Source organism: Stenella coeruleoalba (assembly GCF_951394435.1).
Source record: "Stenella coeruleoalba genome assembly, chromosome: 5".
NCBI classification, from domain to species: domain Eukaryota; kingdom Metazoa; phylum Chordata; class Mammalia; order Artiodactyla; family Delphinidae; genus Stenella; species Stenella coeruleoalba.
Window position 1 is genome coordinate 30597296 of NC_137150.1, and position 19010 is coordinate 30616305.

At 31.9% G+C, this 19010-nt stretch overlaps 1 protein-coding gene across 6 annotated transcripts in view; it reads left to right on the forward strand.

The window, feature by feature from the left end:
• Positions 1-19010, forward strand: part of STAG1 (STAG1 cohesin complex component) — a gene marked incomplete at its 3' end in the record, with an annotated part of 426886 nt that overhangs the window by 372798 nt on the left and 35078 nt on the right. For all 6 annotated transcript variants that reach the window (XM_079922183.1, XM_079922181.1, XM_079922182.1 and 3 more), the window contains 6 exons: positions 2393-2485; positions 2587-2676; positions 2837-3040; positions 4022-4092; positions 5529-5616; positions 14278-14358. In XM_079922183.1, coding sequence (XP_079778309.1) covers positions 2393-2485; positions 2587-2676; positions 2837-3040; positions 4022-4092; positions 5529-5616; positions 14278-14358 — 627 coding nt within the window. The remainder of the gene's footprint in view (positions 1-2392; positions 2486-2586; positions 2677-2836; positions 3041-4021; positions 4093-5528; positions 5617-14277; positions 14359-19010) is intronic.

Genomic DNA, 19010 nt, shown 5'->3' on the forward strand with positions numbered 1-19010 from the left:
TCATGGTCTCATATAGTTTCTGTGGGTCAGAAATTTGTGAGTGGCTTAGCTGTCAGTTTGGTTTAGATTCTCTCATAGGGTTGCACTTAAGATGTTAGGCAGAGCTTTAACCTCTGAAGTCTTGATAGTAAATTTGCTTCTTCCATAACAGTTCTTTCACATGGTTGGCAAGTTAGTGTTGATTGTTGGTAGGAGGCCTTAGATCCTTACCATGTTGACCTCTCAGTAGGACTGTTTCAAGTCTGCCAGCCTCCCCCAGAAGGAATGGTCCAAAAGAGAGTAAGGTGGACACTTGTGTGTGTTTTATGACCTCAAGAGTCATACAATATAATTCCCACAATATTCCTTAGATTACACGTCAGCCTTATTCATTTTCAGAAGAGATTATATTAAGGGCATGAATACCAGGAGACAATGGTCAATTTGGAGTCACCTTGTAGGCTGATACTACATTACCCTAGCACAGGAATCTCCCACGAGCCCTTGTTCCTTTTGATATAGAGTAATGTGTAAAGATCAAAATCTTGTTACTAGGGTTACTCATTGTCAATTGGTTATCATTTCTGCTAGGCACCATTCGTACACAGAGCTAAGAAATATATATATTTCTATATATATACACATATGTTTAAATCACGCATTCATATTGATATTTCTGACTTAAATTTAGCATAAGAGGGTTTTCACCTCTTTACTTTTATGTTTTCTATTTTTTTTTTTTTTGGAAATATGTAAAAAATTTACATAGTTAAAAAGTCAAAACCATGTTAAAAAATATATATATATTTAGAGATGTCTTTCTTATATGCCTCCCTCTACACCCCTTTGCTACCTACCAGTAACCATTTTTATTTGTTTTTGGTCTATCCTTCCAGTGTTTCATTCTGCAAATATAGATGAATGCATGCACACGTACAAATATGTGTATTCTTATTCTCCATTCTCCTCCGTTTCAATCTCCTGTCTCCTACAAAGAATAGCATACTTTATATGGTGTTCTGTGCCTTACGTTTTAATTTAACAGTATATCCTGGGTATTACTCCATAACTTTATTTGGAGAGCTTCATTTTCTTATGGCTATATATGATCTATTATGTGGATATAATATTGAGAGTCTTTTGGGTCAGTCTTTTGCTGGAAATAATGTGCAGCAAATAATAGTGTGTCATTTCGTACTTGTACCAGGTGTGTTGGTGGGGTAGATTGCTAAAGTGGGACTGCTTGGGGCAAAGGAAAAATATGTATACAATTTTGTTGGATATTGGCAAATTCCCCTTCATAGGTATTATGCCATTTTTGCTGTCCCATCGGAGATATTGTGAGGATTAAATGAGTTCATGTGTGTAGAGTGCCTGACACAATGACCGTTTAATCAAAATAGCTGTTACCCTAAAGTCCACATCCTTAGACCTTTCCTACATTGTCAAATGAATTTCAAGACTTCTCAATATCCTGCATACATTTCTAGATACATATTTCACTTTACATGTAGCCCCTTTAATTGCTTTGTGCAGAACTAAACATGGCACTTGGTGGTAGATCATTCCAAAATGTTTACTTTATATGTTTAAGAGGTTGAAAAGCAACCTGAAAGAAGAATCAGATAGGAGGCCCTATTCTTTCATACATTCTCAAACATTGGGGTTTACATTTATAAAGTGGCAATTTACATTGGAATGTTTCTGTCCCATAAAACCATTCAACATTATGATGGTAAATTCCTTCAAGATAATAAACTGCAGAATACTTTGGGAAAATAATTATCCTAACTGAGCCTGCATTTTAGTATTTTATTTTTGGAACCACCTATAGTTTAGCTAGTTGAATACAGGCTAAGGTGAAGGGCTCTAATCTGTTCAGTGATCACAGGCTGTACCCCTCTGTCTTGATTATTGCCTAACAGATTTATGGCTTAATTACAAGAACAATCAAATATAAATGAGTCCAGAGACATCGTTAGTATATGCTTTAAAAATAAGTGAAAATTTACTAGCTGCTGATGGTATTAAAAAAGGATTACTTGCTAAAGTACTTTTAGAATAGTTTATTTAACCTAGGGGAGATAACTGTTAACATATTGAGATTAAAACTCTAGAAAAATTATTTCTCCATTGGTTCCAGTATTTTTATATTCATAACTGGTTTTTTAGAAATGTTTTTGTTTTTACTTAAACAAGTAGTAACTTATCTAAAATAAGTAGCTATTTAATAAAGTAATAGTAATAAAGTAATTTGAATAAAACTAGATACATTTATTTTAGTAGTTTGTTAATAAGCTTTTCTGAAAATTCTCTGTTATATTATCTGCCAGTGCTTCATCATCTTTGTAACATTCTAGATTTATAAATTAGTACATGACACTCTTCTTTGCCCATTTAAATTTATTTCTAGGTGCTAACTGCCAAAGAAAGGAAAACTCAGATTGATGATAGAAACAAATTGACTGAGCATTTTATCATCACACTGCCTATGTTGCTATCAAAGGTACAGTTTCATTTACAGTTTTGTGATAATATGCCACTGAGTTTGCTTATTACGCTGTACTATTAAAGTAGTTACTTTGTTTTCTTTGCTTCTCCTTCTAGTATTCTGCAGATGCAGAGAAGGTAGCAAACTTGCTACAAATCCCACAGTATTTTGATCTAGAAATTTATAGCACAGGTAGAATGGAAAAGGTAAGACACTATAAAATTGAAATTCTGCTATTATAGTCAGTTTTATTAACTGAATTATTTTATTTTCATGTAATATATAGGCTTACTTGTTATATGACAGATGCTTTTTTTAAATTTTTGTTAATCTAAATATCATAGTTTTTCTTTTTTTCCTCCTCAGCATCTAGATGCTTTACTAAAACAGATTAAATTTGTTGTGGAGAAACACATAGAATCAGATGTTCTAGAAGCCTGCAGTAAAACCTATAGCATCTTATGCAGTGAAGAGTATACCATCCAGAACAGAGTTGACATAGCTCGAAGCCAACTGATTGATGAATTTGTAGATCGATTCAATCATTCTGTGGAAGATCTATTGCAAGAGGTCTGTTTTAAAGTTAATGTGTACATATAATGATTTTGGCTAATAATTTTTCAAGGTAGCTGAGTTTTAAATTGTTTCCATTTTAAAATAAAATCTAGTAGAATTCTCTACTTTCAAAACATAGCAGCATTATTGCAGTTGTTCATTTTATGAAGATCAACCTCAGTTACACTTCATTTTTATTTTAAAAATCTGTTTCATAAAAGACAGACTTTTTTTTTCTCTTTTAAAAAAGGTCTGACTTTTCTTAAGTCATTTTTTCATTTTCTATTCCTGGGGCCTAATTTGCATTTTAATATTATTGAACTATTACGTGCTAATGAATAGAACATAAAAATTGTGTGCTTATAAAGGATAGCTGCTTACCAGTGGTGTGCCTAAGATAGCAGCAAGCATCTCCAACTGGTTATTTTTATAATTATTTCTGTGATTCCTGTCTCTTGCCCTCTCCTTTCAATCTATGTAAGGCAATCTGGAATTCCCACAGCTTTGTATGTCCTGACGGCCAGGCTGATAGGATTTACTTTTAATCCATGTAATCAGTTTTCCCCTACTTTAATTTTTAATTTTAATTTTTTTCAACCATTTTTTGATTTTCATTGTGATTTTGAAGTTGCAGATGTAACTGACAATCAGTAAAATCTTTGAAATAACCAATAAAATCTTTAAACTACCTATCCTTTCACTCAGCAGTTTCAAGGAATTTATCCAAAGGTATTAATCAGAAAATTGTACGAAGTCACATTTATGACATTGTTTAAAATGCAAAAGTGGTTATTTCTGGGTGTTGGGCTTATGGGTGTTTTTTACTTTTTGTTTTTTTGCTTATTTGTATTTTCTCATTTATCAACAGTGAATATATACTATTTATATAATAAAAAAGAATTTTTCTTTAGGCAGTAAGTATTAATAGACTTCCATGTGAATTTGAGGATGAGTAAATTTATGGTATTAAGGTACTGTCTGCTGTTTTTTTTATAGGGAGAAGAAGCTGATGATGATGATATTTACAATGTTCTTTCTACATTAAAGCGGTTAACCTCTTTCCACAAGTATGTCATTTTATTTAAAGTAGATTTAATGAATAACCTATATTAGTCAACATAAAACAAACTGATTTTAATGTTTAACATCCATGTAACACTGGGAAATTTTAGAGAAATATTGAGATGTTGTGATGTTTTTATTATTCAGATTTCCTACAGATAAATTATGAGTTTTTATTATAATTTGATTACTTAAGGAGTAAGATTTATCATTCAGTGTAGTGAATGTACACTGTACACTGTAAAAGTTTAAGATAATCAGTATAATTAACAAATTAGATGGGCTTATTCTGCAAGCTAGAGTTTTTAAAGGTATAATTTTCAGTTGATAGCTCTTAGAAATCTTACTAAATAAAAATCACAGCTTTGGAGAAAGCCACAAAATTATTTCTATAAGCTTTTTTTCCTGAATTGTCCTTGTTTGTCTAGTTTGTTTATTATTGTGTTCTTACTATGTAGACAGAACTGTTGGATTTGAATAAGGAAAAAAAGGCTCAGATCAATGAAATAGGTGTCATTTTCAAATTGTAATTTGCATATCCCTTGTAATGAAACATGCTTATCTTCTCCATAAAGCAAGGAAAATAAAGAACTTTGTTGTGAAAAAGCATGTTTAGGCGTAGCCCTTACTTTGATGAATACTTCAGATTTCAAAAGCAGTGTCTAAAATCTAAGCCTTTTCTGTATACACAAGTACATTTTTGGAATTCCATGGAGAAACAAACTCTTATTTGAAAAAATATTTTGACATCTGAAAATAAAAGTTGACAACCAGTGTCAAAACTCCTATTTAAGAAAATATTTTGACGTTTGAAAATAAAAATTGACAGTGAGTAATTGTGCTATTTTTAGTAGCAGAGCTCATGAGAATTTACACTGTCAGTGTTATCTCATTCAGAAGTCCTCAGCACATGTAAATAGCTACACTAAAGTTTTGGAACTGTGCCATATTTCCTTTACCCTGACTTTGTCTTTATTTATCTCCATCTCGTGAATACAAATCTCTTTTTCAAAAATATGCATGTATTTATACTTTGAAATTCTGAATGAATTTGTTTAAATGTGCTTTAAAACATACTAGAAAGAAAGAAATGGTAACCTTCACTTTAACATATGAAGTTTTATTGTTTTTGATTTCTTTTAATGAATTCCTAATATCAGCTTCCACTCCGTCTTTCTCTACCCGTCTCCCTCTTCTCTTCTCCCCCTCTCATTCCCCCCTTCCTTCTTTTTTTCTTTCTTTCTTTGTTTTTTTCTCCCTCTCCTTCTCCCTCTTTCTCTTTTTCTTTCTAAGTTTGAGGACTTGAACATTTCCTTATGGAACTTTTACAGTTCTACTAGAAAATGAAGTTACTTTATTCTTCCCCCATTGAAACTGAGCTCAACAAATTTAAACCTTCCTCCACTCTAGAATAAAGTTAATGCATTTTTGTTTATTTTAGTGCTCATGATCTCACAAAATGGGATCTGTTTGGTAATTGCTACAGATTATTGAAGACTGGAATTGAACATGGAGCTATGCCAGAACAGGTAAGAGTTTATTGATATTCTTTCTGTGTCATTTTAGAAAGCTTTTCTGATATCGTGTAGGATTATCAAAAGCCTTTCATGGAACATAGTTGATAATTCTTAAACGCAGCCACTTCCTTTGAGAATTATTGCCATAGTGATTCAGTGTTACAGATAGATATATTATATCTTCAGATTTGAACAGAAAAGAATAGAAAAAGTTTGCTATAATGTAGCAAAAGTTTAATATTAATATTTAATTTTGACATAAACATTATGACTATTTTAGGGAAAATACCATTACTATAGTAGCAATTTCAAAACTTCATCAATTTAATATAATGAAAATTTCTGATCATGGCTGTATTTCGGGCACTGTTCTAGGTAATGATAATAGTAAGCCTTAGATATGGCTTAGTTTTTGTGGTGAATCATACTTACATAAGTTTGGAGGCCTTTAGCAGATTTTAGACTTTTTTACATTCATATAAGTTGGAGTGAAAAGGGCAGGAATTCAACAAACTCTCTCCAGTCTGGAAGAGACTTGGAATAGTCAACTTAATTATCATACAGAGAATTAAGAATTTAATACTTCTGTATGAGAACTAACTTGTTACTTACTAATTAACAATTATAATTATTGCTAATTAAAAGTAACAATCTGTTATTAAGAATTAGGAGTTATTTCATACATTGCAGACACTCATTCATGTAGACCAAAACACCAACCCCATAAGTTAGGTATAAGGTGGTGTTTAGGTGTGAGCTCATCCATTCCTGTTTTGGTAATATGGGATGCTTAGATGACACTTCATTATACTAAAGTAATCAATAGATATAACAAAATTATAATTTCATGTTAAAAGTCCATCATAGAAACAATGCTTTATTATTGCTATGATTAACTCTTAAATTGCCTTAATTCATGTCTTTGATCTCTCCTTTGTAGCCGCTCTTAATAACAAATATCCCTGATTGTGTTAGGTGTTTTATTATAGTTTGTGGAAAAATGCTGAAAATTTGACCCCTTGTTTTTCTTCATTTATTGTTGACTCTTCAGCTTTGATCCTCTTTTCGTCTCAAACTTTTCAGTAGCCTAAATGCAATTCACTGATATTCTAAGCTGTGCTTCAGAGTTGAAAGGGAATGATAGAGTTAAGATAATCTTTTTTTTGATTTTCACATTTTCCTCAAGAAGAGAATAAGAATAGCACTTCTCTGTTTTATCTGGAGATTATAACTATATCTAAATTTATTTTTAATTCTCCATACCATCATTTATTGTCTTAGACCTGACTTGTTACAGTCTCACAATGTTGTTCTGTGATTATGTTGGTTTTCTATTATTTATTTTTACTGCATATGCATTATCTACCCAATTTTATTTTAATTTCTTTGAGTAAGAGAGCATTTATGTGAGATTTGCTTTAACTTTGTTAACTTCTTAGACACACATTCTTTATTACTTTAAACATGTGTATGAAGTTTGAATACCTCACTACTAGATTGTACTCTTATTCATTTTAGCAATCAGAAATGATTTAGCATTTAGCACCTCTCAGAAACATCTTTAGATACCCAGTACTGAGACTCCAAAACCCGTATTCAGCCATTTCTTCATAGGACCATGCAAGCTTACTTTTTTAGATTCCAACTCTGTTCCTTTTAATTAGAATCCAAGAAAATACTCTTTTAGAGCAAGGATATCAAAGAACTGCCAAAATGTTTGCTGTTTGTTAACCCTCAGTTATGCTTAACATTTTGAAGATACCTTAAAACTTTCTAGCTATTTAGGGGGAACTGTATTGTCCTTATATGCTTGACTGTTTGTTTTCCATGGTAACCATTTCAACTAGAAGTTTCACAGTCCCACTCTTCAGGATTAACTGAATTCTTTTTTCCTTCCTCTTTCTGTGATCTACCTTTTCTCATGTCAGTGCTATTTTAACGATTATAGTAGAATAGGTAAAACCAAAGTTTAAAAAATTTAGCTATTCTTAAAATACTTTTTTTAAAGTTGAATTATAGAAAAGTTTTAATCGAAAAATCAACTCTTATTTCCTTCAATTCATCAATTGTCAATAATTTTTCCCAGTTGTACTCTTACATGCTTGCGCGCCTCTCGCTCTCTCTCCCTTTCACTCTTCCTCCCCATATAATATTAATATGCATGTGTACAATAAGTATTAATAATATTTTTATAGCAATTTTTCTCCAGCCCAGGATCCAAGCCATAATAGCACATTGTATTTCTTTTTTTTTAGAAAATTTTTTAAAATAAATTTATTTATTTATTTTTGGCTGTGTTTGGTCTTCGTTGCTGCACATGGGCTTTCTCAAGTTGGTGGCGAGTGGGGCCTGCTCTTCATTGAGGTGCACGGGCTTCTCACTGCAGTAACTAATCTTGTTGCAGAGCACAGGCTCTAGGCATGTGGTCTTCAGTAGTTGTGGCGCATGGGCTCCAGTAGTTGTGGTGCATGGGCTCAGTAGTTGTGGCTCATGGGCTCTAGAGCACAGGCTCAGCAATTGTGGCACACGGGCTTAGTTGCTCCATGGCATGTGGAATCTTCCCAACCAGGGCTCGAACCCATGTCCCCTGCACTGGCAGGTGGATTCTTAACCACTGCACCACCAGGGAAGTCCCACATGCATTTTTGTAATGTCTTTTTTTTGTTCTCCTTTAATCTGAATGGTTTTTCAGACTTTGCCTTTCATGACATTGACATTTTGAAGAGTACAGACCAGTTATTTTATAGAATGTTCTCCATTTACTTTTGTCTGATCTACACGTTTAGATTGAGATTATGCATTCGTGGCAGGAATGCTACATAAATGATATTCTGCTTTCAGTGAATCACATCAGAAAGCACATGACGGCAGTTTGTTCAGTATTGTTGATAATTAATTTTGATCACTTTAGTAAGTAAGGTCTGCTGAGTATATCCCATGTAGAGTTACCATTTTCTTTTTTAATGAATAAGTAATCTGTGGGAATATTCTTTTAAGACTGTGTAAATAATCCTGTTTCTTATCAAACTTTGACATAATAATTTGAGCATTCTTTTGTGATTTTGCCTGACTCGTTTATTATTATGATAGTCACAAAATGGTAACTGAAGTGGCGATTTCCTAACTCTGTCATTTATTTTATATTTATTTGTTGGCCCTCTGCTCTAAGGAAGAACTTTCCCTTCTCCCTTTGGTTATTTATGTATTTATTAATTTGTTTACCTTTTTAAATTTCAAATTTATTTTTTAAAATTTAGTATCAGTGTGGACTCATGGGTTTCTGTTTTATTCCTGTTCTGTTCATCTGGTTAAAACAGTACTATTGTTATTCATTTTGGTGCTGAAATTGTTGCAGATTTAGCCAGGGGGAATTTCTTTCCAGCCTGTTCCTATGTGCTTTAAGTATTTTTTTGAGCACTTGCATACTTTCTGGCACAAGAATATGTTCCAGAGTCTGTTTATGCCTACCCCTATGCTAATGAATTCTTAACCTATGGAAAATATAAAACTTACTGCAGTTCCCTAACACAATAGTCATTCGTTTGTAAAGAACCCACATTTCAGAATTTATTGTAGTATTTCTTCATACATTTTTTTGTAAAATGAAAACAAAAAAATATTAAAATTCTCCTTATCCTGTTTTGTGGCCTTTGTGCCAATTTCCTGTTGGTATATCTGTATATCTGTAAGTTTAAACCTTCTCTTAGGCAACATCTAAGAAAAATTAAATATTAAAATTCTGCTTCAATACATAGTTCCAAGAATATCTTTCCAGATTCTAAAAATTGAAAGCCAATAAAGAACAATTCATAAATTATTTTGGTAAATATATGCTGTATAACAAAATAGTGTGATTAAACCCATAAAGAAGGAAATGTAATCATATCAGTAACTTATCAAGCCATCAATAATAGAAAATTTAAGTTTTGTACTTATTATGTACCAGGTACTATTTTAAGTCTTTATGTGCATACATTTCTTGAAGCCTCATGACAACCCTATAGAATATACATTGTTATTCTCATTTTATTGATTATGAAACTGAAACATAGAGATATTAAATAACTTGCCTAAAGTCTCATAGCTGTTGGCGTACCCACTTTAACCAAGCTTTTAAATTATTTTCATTGTCTCTTCAAATTTTCTACTGCTAATTTGCTACTGCTCTTTATAGTATCCCATGCCTTCTGATGTTTGCCCCATGTCAAACTCTTATTATTTTGTATTTTTTCCAAACTTCTTTTGCACTGTATTGTTTCATTGGGAATTGTGGGGAGAGATTAGATGCTGGTACTTAACCTATCATTGTGAACTGGAAATCAACACATTTCTTTAGACAGAACATAATACAGGAGTTGTTTAATTTTAGTCCAGTTTTTGCTTATGATTATATTAAGGCTTATTTGTTACTAGCTTCAGTGTTTGTGCTTTTCTTCACATTTACTCAAAATTATTACTGCAAACTCTGCTCTTTGCCACACTGATTCTTATTTTTTTAATTATTATACAGTAAAACTGACTTGTCTTCCTTCCTGTGTAAAGTTATGAATTTTAACATATGTATAGATTTACGTAGTCACCACCACAATCAGGATACAAAACAGTTTCATCATCCCCGAAACTTCTTCATATTATCCCTTTATAGTCATATGATTGAGCTACTTACAACTCCTGAAAACCACCCATCTGTTTTCCATCACTATAATTTTGTCTTTCTGAGATTTCCAAATAAATGGAATTGTACAGTATGTAAACCCTGAGCATAATGCCTTTGAGATTAATCCACGTTGTTGTGTGAGTCAGTAGTTGGTTTGTTTTTACTGCTTAGTTGTATTCCATCGTGTAGATACACCACAGTTTGTTTTATTCATTCAACTGTTGAAAGATATTTGGGTTGTTTCCAGCTTTTGGCTATCACAATAAAAAGTGCTATGAATATTAGTATACAGTCTTTCGTTTGAACATAAATTTTCATTTCTCTAAAGTAAATGCCCAGGAGTATAATTGCTGGGTCTTATGATAAGTGTATGTTTAACTTCATTAGAAACTGCCAAACCATTTTCCAGAGTGGCTGTACCATTCTGCATTTCTTCCAGCAACGTATGAGAGTTCCAGTTGTTCTGCATCCTCATCAGCACTTGATATTGTCAATACTTTTTACTCTAGCCATCCAAGTAGATATGTAGTGGTGTTTCACTGTGCTTTTTAATATATATTTTCTTAACGCTAATGATGTTGAACATCTTTTCACGCACTTATTTACCAGGCTTATGCCTTTTTTGGTGAAACCATGTTGATTATTAATTTGTACCTAAAGGCTCTTTTTAAAAGGGAATATTAATGTCACTCATGTTAACCAAGTCTAAATATGATAAAAAGACCAGTTTTGGATATTAGAAGCAGACTAGTATTAAGTTTAGTTCACTCTTTTTTTTTTTTTTTTTTTTTGCGGTACGTGGGCCTCTCACTGTTGGTGGCCTCTCCGGTTGCGGAGCACAGGCTCCGGACGCTCAGGCTCAGCGGCCATGGCTCACGGACCCAGCCGCTCCGCGGCACGTGGGATCCTCCCGGACCGGGGCACGAACCCGTGTCCCCTGCATCGGCAGGCGGACTGTCAACCACTGCGCCACCACGGAAGCCCTAGTTCACTCTTTTGTCATGTACTTGTGCACTAAAAAATTTGAGCCTCCTTCCCCTTAAAGTCTCTTGCAAACAGAAAAGTAAAAGAGCCTAAATTTATCCCAGTCATTATGTGGATTTTCAGAATTTTAAACATGTCCTATATGTGTAGATAACATATATCTGCACATGCATTTATTAGTTTCCTGTCAGGTTTTATTTTCAGGCAAATTCAGTTTTTCTAAACTTTAAACATTCTAAGAGTTTATCCCTTGGTCTTAACTTAGATGTAATAATACAGTTCATCTTCATTTTCAAGATATATCATTAGCTGTATGTTGAATGATTCTCATTGATTCAGTCTGCTAATCAAAGGTAGAGCTAACTCCTTTAAATAGATAAAAGTAATTATTAAGAAAAAAGGCTAATAAAAAATAATTTTTATGTTGGTTAAAGTAATGCTAACTGCTATAATAGATTAATCTCAATATCTCAGAGGCTTAACACAATAGAAATTTATTTCTCACTTACATAACATTAAGGCACAATTAAAGAAAGCAGCGTGTCACTGCACTGCCAAGTCATTCAGGGACCCATGGTCTCTTGGGTTATTGGTATCCTGCTGGCGGATAGGGAAGGAGAAGATGGAGAAGGCAGTCCTGCTTCTTAACTAATTTTTGCCCAGAAGTATGCAATATACATTACTGTGTCCTTCCAGGTACATCATTACCTTGTGGAAAAATGAGGTCAGAAGAGTAGGGTTGGAAGAAATTCTTAGTCATCAGACTAATAATTGGAATTATTTGAAGATCCTTTCCAGGGTCAGAGCAGTGTTAGTCAAGAAAAGGCAGAAGGACTGTGGTGCTAATAGGTTAGAATAATCTCTTTTGGCTTTTTTGTTGTTTTATTGCTTGTCCTTCTTGTTTTACATGTACTACAGAAAGATGAAGTTGCTAAATAAACGACTTTTGACGAGTTAGGATAACATTGCTAGTATAGGGGATAAAATCAATATGACTGATGTAAAGCCTGGAAGGAAGAGTTTTGAATTTTCTTTTGAAGTTTGATCAACTGTATTGTTATATAATTATACCTGTGAGAAAGCAAAATATTTCCCAGTCAATGAGAGTGAGGTTTTTATTTTAAAATAATACAGTGGAGCCCTTTTAAAGTAAATGTATGATGAATACCAGTATATTGAAAATTAAAATGGAGATGCTGTATTGGAAATAGGTATTGAAGTGACCAATCTCTCTCTTCTCTTATAACCACATCTGAGAAACTTGTGTGCACAACTTTGGAACACACTTTGAATAATTCCTAGTATATAGGTCATAGAAATGTAGAAGGAAAGGAAATGATATTTGTAATGATTAGGATAGATATAACCAAAATTAGGCAGTTCTTCAACATTACTTTTTTCCATATCTTAATTTCCCGTTGGTTAATGTTCATTTGTATATCACTCTTCTAGTAATTTAACAATGCAGATTGTTTCAAATTCAAGAAAAAGTTTTAAATCACACAAACCACTTTAGTACTTCTTAGTATAAAGTAAAGGTTATCACAAGGTGTCTCAGAACCAGAGGTGTACCATATTGAGTATCCCCTAAGTATAGTAAGATGATTTCTTTAACATTAATGTTCATAAGTTGACAGTGTTTCAGTAGTCTTGTTTCTGGCATTCTGACATGAATCAATCATTTAATTATCATGTTTAATAAAACCCTGACATCTCATTAGTTTTGTATGAAAAGCAGCACCATTCATCCCTCTAATTCTGATGAGTTATTTTCAGTGCTGAGTAGGTGCATTGGAGATACCTTTTACTTACGTGATCTGAAACCTGAAATTTTTAAAGTAAAACCAGCCAAAATTGTACTTCCTGAAGCATTCCACTTACTGATTTCTCTTTTGATTTATTCTCTACATTCTCTTGGGGTTTTTAGTTTATCAAGAGGAGAAAATAATAGAGACACTATAATAATGGAATATCATATTATCAGACATGCTTTATTGCAATAAAGATGTACCATGTATTCAAACAAAAATGTAGTAAAAGACCTATCCAAAATGAACTTTTCTTTTTTATTATGATTCTTAACCAGTGTTTATTTTCCTAAATTCTTCTATTTGTCTCTCTGAAAAATATGGATAAACATTTCACAGAACAGGAATTCAGGCCCAATAAAACATGAAAAGGTGCTCATCTCCATTGGTAATTAGAAAAATGTAAATTAATACCACATTAAGATACTACTCATACATAATAAAATCACCAGATTTAAAACATCTGATGATATCAAATGTTGGTAAAAACATGGAGCCGCAGGAACTGTCAGACTATTAGATACAGCCACTGTGGACAAAAATTTGGTACTATTTACTGTAAAGTTAAATATACACATACTATATGACCCAGCAATCCTGTTCCCAGAGCAGTGATTCTCAAAGTGTGTCCAGGGAGCTTGGGGGAATTTCCAGGGCAGGCTCATAAGGTCAAACTATTTTCATAATAAGAGGAAGATGTCTTTTGCTTTCTCTCACAAACGTAAATTGGAGTATTGGTGTCATATCAAAGAATAGCCACATTTTTCTACAAAGACTAATCTGTGACACAGTATTTTCTTCATATACTTCAATCATTGTTTTGTATATGTTTTATGCACATTTCTGTATGTGTTGTATTTTATATTAAAAATTCTTTAAAGCAAAATAAGTAATCATTTAGGTATAAAATTTGGATAAAAACAATTTCTTCAGTCTCCCCTTAAAAATCTGACTGAGCAAAGTATTCTGACAGTGCAGTTTTGTTTAAAGTGTAGTATCATTTGGGTCCATATTTATCGAGATACATTGTATCTTTATTCTCTAGACTGATATGTTGGTTTTGTCTTTTTTTAACTAAATATTATTTTATACATTCTCATTAATTCTACAAATATTTGAACTTGAAACCTTATTGTAAGATAAAAACTATGATAAATATTGTTCTCTTAATATTGTACAAACGTAAATTATGTCTCATTTGTTTGAATTTTTTATTTGATACAGATAGTCGTACAGGCACTGCAGTGTTCCCATTACTCGATTCTTTGGCAGTTGGTGAAAATTACTGATGGTTCTCCTTCCAAAGTAAGTAAGAGTTTCTGTAGGCAGAAGGGGTACTATTAAAGCAAAATAACTTTGCTTAACTCATTATTTAATAATTTATTTTTATCAGTTATTGTAATAAATTATAATTTTAATAAAATACATAATAATGTTATCAATTATTGCTTTATCCTGTATATATATTTTACCTCTTTGGAAGACAAACAGTTTTTCGAGCAATAGACACAGAGTTATATGTGTATACAAAGTTTAAATTCTTATAAGAGGTAACTGTTGTTGAAACCACAAGAGCTCTGATAGGCGACATGCTATAAAAAAGAGAATAATATTGAAAGACAAAAGTATGTAGCTTTCAGTTCTGGCATTATGGCACCTTGGGGCCCAAACTAAAGAATACTTTTTTTTTTTTAAGTTTACATTGTTGGATAAAATTTTTTTTTTTAATTTTTAATCTACACGTGACCATGCAAAACAAAAGGGAAAATACAAACCAGAAGTTAAGTGAAACTAGGATCCAAGAGAGTTAAGCATAGTACTAAAGCCTACTTAACCTTGAGGATATTTTCTAATCTAGGCGAATCCCAAGGCCCTCTCGAGGAGGAAAGTCTAATAGGTAGCATGTCTCCTTGATAAATTTGGGATCCTAAAGAGCTACACCAGCATGAGGGTAAATTAGCAATAAATCCATACCAGTTCCATTCATGGGGGAATATAAGGGAAACAGCCTGTCTTAAAATTTGTCATTAATTAAAGGGGGGAAAATAGGTCACCCATGAAAGTTTATAACCATGAGCTAACTGTCACATAGGTTTGCACCCTAAATCCATACTATTTCTGTGGTCCATTAGAAAAAAAAAAAACAAACAGAAAAACAAAATAAGATTTTGATTTAAAATGTTCTGTAGTGGTAGTATTCCCAAGCAACCTAAGACAATCAAATATAAATCCTTTCTGAAGGAACTTGCCTCAAAGAGTTTTCCACAAAGTTTTAAGAAAAATGAGCTCACGGCAAAAACAAAAAAAAACAAAGAAAACACTACTAAAAAGAAAATTAGAAACCATGAAGAGAATCAGACTAAAAAAGTATTTTATACATTGGAATTATCTGACTTAAATATAAAACAAATATGTTTCAATTGTTTTATGAAATCAAAGAGTCTTGAACATATGAGTAAAGAGCAAACACTTGATAAAGAACCAAATAAAAATACTGTGATGTTTACATATCCTCAGCTTAACAAAACACAAGCTATTCAACCAGTAAAGAACGTAAATAATACATTTTCATGTATAAACAACTGCTTGATATGGAGCGTTCTTTTCTCGGAGAACGAATTTCTTTTTGTCCTTTCCTATGAATAATTTGAGGATTTCTTTGCCTTTGGAAGTAATTGGGGTTTTTTTTCTATTTTATTAACAGTTTCAGTCTTGAAAAACAAAACCACTTTAAAACTATATTACAGTTTCATATTTTTTTAAATGTTATTTTATATGGTAAGATTAAAGGAGATTGAATATATGTAAGTTCAAATTTGAAAGCAAGAGTTTATATATTATACACAATTACTTTTATTCTGATTTTTTCACCTGGTTGACTTTTATATTGGTTTTCTCCACTGATATCATTTTGGTTATCTGAGTTATTTGTATTTTAACTGAATGTTGATGACTACATTTTACTAAATTTGGAATATACACTAGCCTAAAACTTTAGCATAATTAGTGGTTATTTCCTCCATTTAATTTAAATTTTGTCCTTTTACAACTATGTTCCATAATTAGAGTGAGAATCTCTATTCTTGGACCTACTTCTTGGAATATTTTCTATTTTTTTAATCCTGTTACAGCAGAATTATTTTGAGATTCCTTGCCTTTCTGTTTAATTTTCATCTGATACATTCTCCTAATAAAAATAACTTCCTTTTTGTCATTAATCATTCTACAGATTTTGTTGTTGTCATTGCCACAGTGGCAATGCAGATTTTGCAGGCAACACTGATTTTCTTCATTCCAGAAAGAATGCCATAGCATCTTTTAGGTGCTTTATTGTTCAGTTGATTTCCATTTGTAGTTTTGTGTGCATTTATATCACATGTGAACTTCTCCTTACTTAGGTGTCTCTCAAGTTGTTTCTTCTCACTTTGAAGTTGTTGATAATTTTTGTAAACCAAAGTATATTTAGAATCGTGTATCAGTTGCATCTATAGTTTAAAAGTGGTTGTCTCAGAGATAATCTTGAAAAACATGAATCTTCAGGATACATGCAAACTTGAAAAATTAATCTTTCGTTGCTAATATTCCTCCTTTTAAAATAATTATTTTAATGATTCTTACTTATAATAATCACAAGATCAGGAATTGCCAAACTTTCTAATCCCCTATATGATATAGGATATCTCTGAAAATGTAAGAGCCACATACATCAGCTTTGTACACATGTAATCTATATTATTAACATCCCACTTGATAAGATATCAACTTCCTAAGTATCGTCTCAGCCACATCATTAACTTGTGTAAATAACCTTTAGGGAAGTCACTTAAATAATTTTAAAATAGATAATTTATATCAAAGCATTTTATCAGTTGTAAAGGGCTTTCCAGGTACTAATAACAAGTGAAAAATCACTTATCTGTGTCTCAGGTTACATTTTATGAAATTTAAAGTTGTATTGGGCCAATTCTTTCTAGCTCTAGAATTCTGCAGTCTATGCTAAGGTTAATAATAACTGCTATACTGAAGGTGTCTGGATAAATATACAAGAATCTTAACAGTGGTTACCTCTGGGAAATAGAAATTCTTTGGGGGCAAGCATACGAAGGAAAGAAATTTACTTTTCCCTTTATACCTTTTGATACTTTTTGAGGGATTGTTTTTGTTGTTGATATTTAAAGTGAATATTAATATCACAAAAATTAATTTTTAAAAACTACTACTACGAAAACTTCTTGATTCTCCATCTTCTAATCATAGGTTTTGGTTTATCACATATAACTCATTGAGTTGTTGGGCCTGAATGAATACTAGAAAAGTGCTTAGTATGTTCTGTATCTTATTTGGTGTAGCAGCATTCTTCTGTTGTTTGTAAATGTATTATTAGAGCTATAAAGGAATTTGGAAATAACTTGATGAAACCTGTTTGTTTTAGGTAAGGCCTAAAAGGGGACGTTGTTATTTTTACCTTGTTGATATTTTACATTTTGTTAATCACTTTAAATGCTCTAATTTAATTAAATCTGCTTAATAATCCTATAAAGTGGATGTTATAATCCCATTTTACAGATAAGGGACCTTATACTTAACAAAAATTGAGACATCTAAAATCACAGACTTACAGCACAAGTCTTTTGAATCTCAATCCTAGTGTCTTTGTTAGTACTCTTTAAAATCTTGTATTGTGAAGCTTTTAATACAACTACGTTTAGAGTTTTGTTGGTGGTGTTTTTTTAAAAACAGATTTTCTAAGGACACTGGTTGACTCCTCACTGAACACAAACTAGCAATATCAGTTATCAGTTAGTTGGGTATCGAAAAATTATGTCACATGGCAGTTTTCTTTCATCATTCTGTATCCCTAAAGGTATTTAAATGAGAAGTTACTGTGATTTTAAATGGCTGAGTTTGTAATGTCAGTGGCTTAGTTAAAGTATATGGAAGACTTTGCTAATGATGCACCTGAAATTCTCTATCCTTTTTTTCCCTTTGTTTCCTGAAATTTAAATGTAATACAGCAGACCCTTGGGGTCTATATATTTAACATTTGTAATATTGATTTTGTAGAGACAACTTGAAAGTCTTATCACATGAATTAATTTTGTTTTTTTGTTGTGGAATAATTATGTTGATATAGAATGAGCCATTTATCTAGTGAGGGAGCTGGCCACCTGACTGCTCTGTTTTTCTCTACTCATTGTTACATTTACAGAAATTCATTTAAATCTCTGAAGAGGTCACTTACATTTTTAATTAATAAATTATGCTTATTTGTTTTTGGTGTAAAATATAAGGTAGAATGGTTTTCTTAAATTTGAGCTTTCTTACTTGAGTATGTGTTCATTGTAAAGACTATATACATAAAATAAAATTTCCAAATCTTACCACCTGTGGATAACCACTGTTAATATTTTGGTGTATTTTCTTTTAGTACTTTTTCTTACATATTTTTCAGTCTTACTGAGATCATGATGTATTTATAATTTTGTCTCCTCTTCAATTAACATAACATTTTCTTCATTTATTAAATGTTTATAGATAATATTTTTAATGTATGCATGGTAGTCCCTAGTGTAGCTATACCATAATTTATTTTACCACTCTCCTCTCTTGGATATTTAGGTTGTTTAAACATTTTAACTAATAAAATTAATTTTGTGGTGGACATTCTGGTGCAAAAGCTTGTTCTGTGTTTTGCATTGTTACATCTTATATTCTTAGAAATGGGATTGCTTGATCAAAGACTGTACATACTTTTAAGGCTTAATACATATTGCTAAATTGCTCTTTAGAGAATACTTTCTAAAATTTATTTTTCTTCCCTATTGTCATGAACACTGTCATTCAGGGGATTATGAATGGTAGTTATATTTGAAGTTTAAATTCAAATTATAATTTAACTCAACAGTAAGCAGTATTCTATAAATTGAGTATATGAGATGACTGTATCAAGAACAGGA